General features: G+C 38.4%; 1 protein-coding gene across 1 annotated transcript; it reads left to right on the plus strand.

Annotated features, from left to right (window-relative positions):
• The first annotated feature begins 2,936 nt into the window (after positions 1-2,936).
• On the plus strand, positions 2,937-3,359 carry LOC107634608 (uncharacterized). Its single transcript, XM_088508160.1, has one exon. The coding sequence runs from the start codon at positions 2,937-2,939 to the stop codon at positions 3,357-3,359; it is 423 nt and encodes a 140-aa protein (XP_088364286.1).
• Positions 3,360-4,388: the final 1,029 nt, after the last annotated feature.

The following is a 4,388-nucleotide window of genomic DNA, read 5'->3' on the forward strand; positions in this document are numbered from 1 at the left end:
GGGAGCTGAAGAAATACGAAAATGCTGTATGGAAGTAAAAGAAGTCGCTTTGACCCTCTGGTAATGCTACTGCTGCTCGCTAGTCCCAAGGCTAAAAACTTAAAAAAGATCTCGTCGGTTTGCATCTGCGGAATGGGGAAGTAAAAGGGTGAGAACCTAAGGTTACCAGCAGGGTACTACACAAGAAAACCTAAGGGGTTCCGCAGCCTAAGTCTAAGACTTCGCGCAGTTAGGTCGGTAAGTCACACAAACAAGTACAAGCAAAAGTATATAGCAGAATAGTAACCAAGCACGGAATACAAGAAGCAGAGACAAAATACAATCACAGGTACAAGTAAGCAATCGCAAACATAGAGAATGTAGCAACTAAGTATGATGCATGCCTGGTCCTATGCAGGCCATGAGCTCATGCGTCAGTATGGATATGGCTACTCCACTGGGTCGGTTGCGCACTGGTGCCCGCAATTGTAAGAATGGCCCAAAAATACAAGGTGCTCCCAGTGAGTAGCAGTCCATATGGTGGGCGTTCCCACGTTCATATAGTCTCTGGCCAGGCGGGATGGAAGTCCGCTCTGCCAGGTACTTCTTAACACCTTGGGATTTACAGTTTCTTCTTCCGCGGCACATCTCAACAAAATTTATTTCTAAGGGACTTCTCCTCCCTTCTTTTATAGAAACTTGTACCCGGCTCTTTCTTAAAATGTCTCAGCCTTGTCAAATTTTACCATTTTATCCTTTTTATTTAACTTTTCTTTTTACCGTTTTCATTAGGTTTTTAATGACGCTTTCACCCCTAATGTTATTATTTTACCATTGTATCTTCATATTTTTCCTAATATACCTTTTCTCCTTGATTAAGTTAATTATTCATTTGTAATTTGACTTTATGCCTGAAATTACTAATATCCCCCTAAGTACTCTAGTTTTACCGTTTAACCTTATTTAGTATCAAATTTTACCGGATTAATCCTATTAGTTGCCTATGATTAAAATTATTCCTAATCATTTTATTTAATGCAAATTTTCACCCTAAGGGACCTAAAACCAAATTTACCCTTTATTAATTTTATTTACTTATTCTAGTTACTGCTTTTTACTATTTTACTTCTAACTTTTACTAAAACTTTTATTTAGGCCCGAAACCTTTTTTAAAATTATAATCTTAACCCAAATAATTTATATAATTATTATTTTACCCCTAATGACACTAAATTCATAATTTTACTTATTTTTCATTTAAATTATATTTTTTACTCTCTTTTTACCCAAAAATGACCATAACACCCCTTTTACCTTTTCACCTTTGTTCCATAGGATTAAAAATATTTTTTTAACTACTTTTTATCTCTTTTCTATCATAATTTTCGTGCTCTTAGTGACTGAAAATTTCAGAGGTGCAGTTTTTATACTTTTCTTCACTTTTTGTGACGCTTAAAACTTGAAACTTAAACCCCAAGCGCTTCTATGCTTCCGGCTGTTTTGACACAAAATCCAGAGGTAATACAATAATAAATTATACATATTTAAAAATCCAAAATAGTGGTAACTCATAAAATTTCCAGAAATTCAAAACAAGCATAATTCACCACAAAGTGGCTCATATAAGCACCAAAAACAAGCACAACCATACTCTAACTAATCCTAAACCTTACCTCTTATGTAATACAGTTAAAAAACCTTTCTCACACTAGAAAACGTGCATACAAGGGAAGAAACACAGCTAGTGGTGGTGAGTTTCATTTTTGGGCCTAAAGTGTCACCAAACGTCGAAATTCAACCACTGTGAGTTTGAAACTCCTTAACTCCTTAGGCGTACTTCATGGGTGCTTCAAGAAGAGTTCTTTATACATGGAGGAGAGTAAAAATTCATCATGGCTACTATTTTAAAAATAGAAAAGGAAAGAAGAAAGAACAAGAGTTTACCTAGTCGAAATTTCGGTATAAACGCAAGGATTAGCTTGAGGAGAGTTTGTGCTTGTATGGTTTGAGTACTTGAAGAATACATGTAGAACAATGGAAGAAGAGTTGAAATAGGGGCTGGAGCATAGAGAACAAGTGCAAGAATTTTCTCCCTTTCTCTCTCAAGAATTCGGTCAAAAGAGTGTAAAAATGTGTAAAGTGTTTTGTGAATTTTGTGGCCAATGCTTCCTTAAATAAAAAATCAAAGTCTTGCTAAATTTATGATGGTAAAAGGGGCTGGAATTTTCGTGGTCAAGGTGTAAGACCCAGAACTTTTAAAAAGTCTTATCATGATCAAGTCTCAAATCATATAGTTATTTATGGCCTTAATTTCGAAAATCAGTTTATTAAAGATGATTAAGGCAAGTTTTGATTTATTGGATTTGAGATAAGTTATGATTATCATCCAATTTCACAATTATTGGATTATTTTCTATATTTGAATTATAAAGTTGATAGTTATGAAATAATAAGGATTTTATATGATTTGGATTAGATAAGTAATATTTTAAATATTAATATTGCTATTTTAGAAAAATGAAGAAATTAAGTATATTATTTCTAATTATTTGATTTAGACATTTTATTGAAAATAATTTGTGAGATTGGTGAGCAAATGGTATTTTCTATATATAATTAGTGTTGGATTTAACTTGGGTTTCAATTACTATATTATTCCCAATTTTAAGTAAAATTACCAAAATACCCTTAACCCTAAGTTTAAAAAAAATAATAATAATAATAAACCCTAATGCCCTATCCCTCAGCCGCCGAAACCCTAATCCTATTGCCTCTTCCAAAATCAGCGGCATTCATGCGATAGAACAGAGAGAGAAGTTGAGGAATCAGAGGGAACCGGGGAAGGGGAATCGGAGAAGAGGGACGGTGCGACGCCGGCGAGGTGAGTGACACAGAGGAGTGGGAGATGCGTCGCGGTTAGTGGGCCTCGCCGCCCGTGGCTGCTGTCATCCCCGACAATGGAAGAGCGAGAAGTGGGTGAACGCGAGGAGGGAGAGTGGGAGCTCGCGAGGGAGCTGCCGCCATCGAAACTGAGTTCGCCGTCGTCGTTGGAACCCGTCGCCACCAGCTTTGTTAGGTCTCTGCCTCCGAATCCATCCTTCCTGCCGCCACTGGAAGCACGAACAAAGAAGAGTCGCCTTCGTCGGAACCACCGCCGCCACTGCCAGCTTCCACCTCCATCGTGGTTGACTATGGATGAGAGTGGAGGAAATTACCTCTCTCTGCCGTTGAAATCCTCCGCCGCTGCTGCTTGCGTCTTGAGCTGCTGCATCAGCCACCGCGGCAGGTGTCGCTGTTGGAAAGAAGAGCTGCGCCTCTGTGTTCTGGCAACTGGGAGTGGTTCTATGACTTCCGGGACCACCGCCGAAGCTCCGGGCTGAGCCTCTGCCGCCAAGAACGTCTCTGCTGCCACCGGGTCCCGCCGATGGTAAGAATTTTAAGTTTGGTTACTGTTCTTTTGGATTTCGGAAAGAGTATTGACACTGCGTGGTTGTACAACTGCTATTATCAGAAATTCGGGCTGCCGCCGTTATTCAGAATTTATTAACGGAGCCGTTGCCGAGTCGTTTTGGAGTTGCGGCTGTTTCGTTTCGCTGATCTAGTGAGTATCTCTATTTCGAAAGCCTTGCGTTAGTACCTTGTTGTGCTTGGTTAATGAATATGAGTTTTGGTAACGTGGGATTGAGTCCTAATTGTTATGTGTTGCGATTAGAGTTGGTGAGATTGTTGAGAACGCAAGTGGAGACGAGTTGCTGGCTGCAGTTGGTTTTGGGTTGAGGCGAAGAGGACTCTGTGAGACTTTTGGACTATGGAATTGCGTTTTGAGGTAGGGACGCTTTCCGAAAACTATAGTTTATTATTGGAATTATTACATATGGGTACTGATGTGAGATATTGTGTATTTTGTGATTGTATCTGCCTTATGTATTATTTGATTGATTCGAATGACTATGGATGTTGGTTTGGCTGAATTGTTGTGTGGCTTGTGAAATGTAATGTTTGAAGTTGATTCTTTAAAGATTTGAAATGAGTTTAATCCGTTGAGGATTGGTTTGAATGGAGTCAATTATTTTGATGATGCGAAAGATAGAATACTTTTGAAATTCAGCCTAGGTTGCTTTAATTGATTTGGTTTGGATAAATGATTTATTGTTGAACAGATTCTTTAAAGCTTTAGAAATGATGAGTTAAATCGGTTGGTATTGAGTTAATTTTTGAAATGGTTTCCTTGAGATATGCCACTGAGGCGACTGTTGGATTTAGCTTGCTTTTGAATTGATTTCTGAATTCGAGCTGTTGAAAAGAAATGAGAAACGGTTTAGTTGGGACCCGAACCGGGTGGCAAAAGTCCAAGTTTTAGGGGAGGTGCTGCCGAAATTTCTATAAAATCCGAGTCTTTATTGAAATGT

This window comes from Arachis ipaensis, chromosome B3 (genome assembly GCF_059453495.1).
Source record: "Arachis ipaensis isolate K30076 ecotype BB chromosome B3, ASM5945349v1, whole genome shotgun sequence".
Taxonomy (NCBI): domain Eukaryota; kingdom Viridiplantae; phylum Streptophyta; class Magnoliopsida; order Fabales; family Fabaceae; genus Arachis; species Arachis ipaensis.

Coding starts and splice junctions, on each gene's coding strand:
- LOC107634608 (XM_088508160.1), top strand. CDS start 2,937: ATGGAAGAGCGAGAAGTGGGTGAACGCGAGGAGGGAGAGTGGGAGCTC.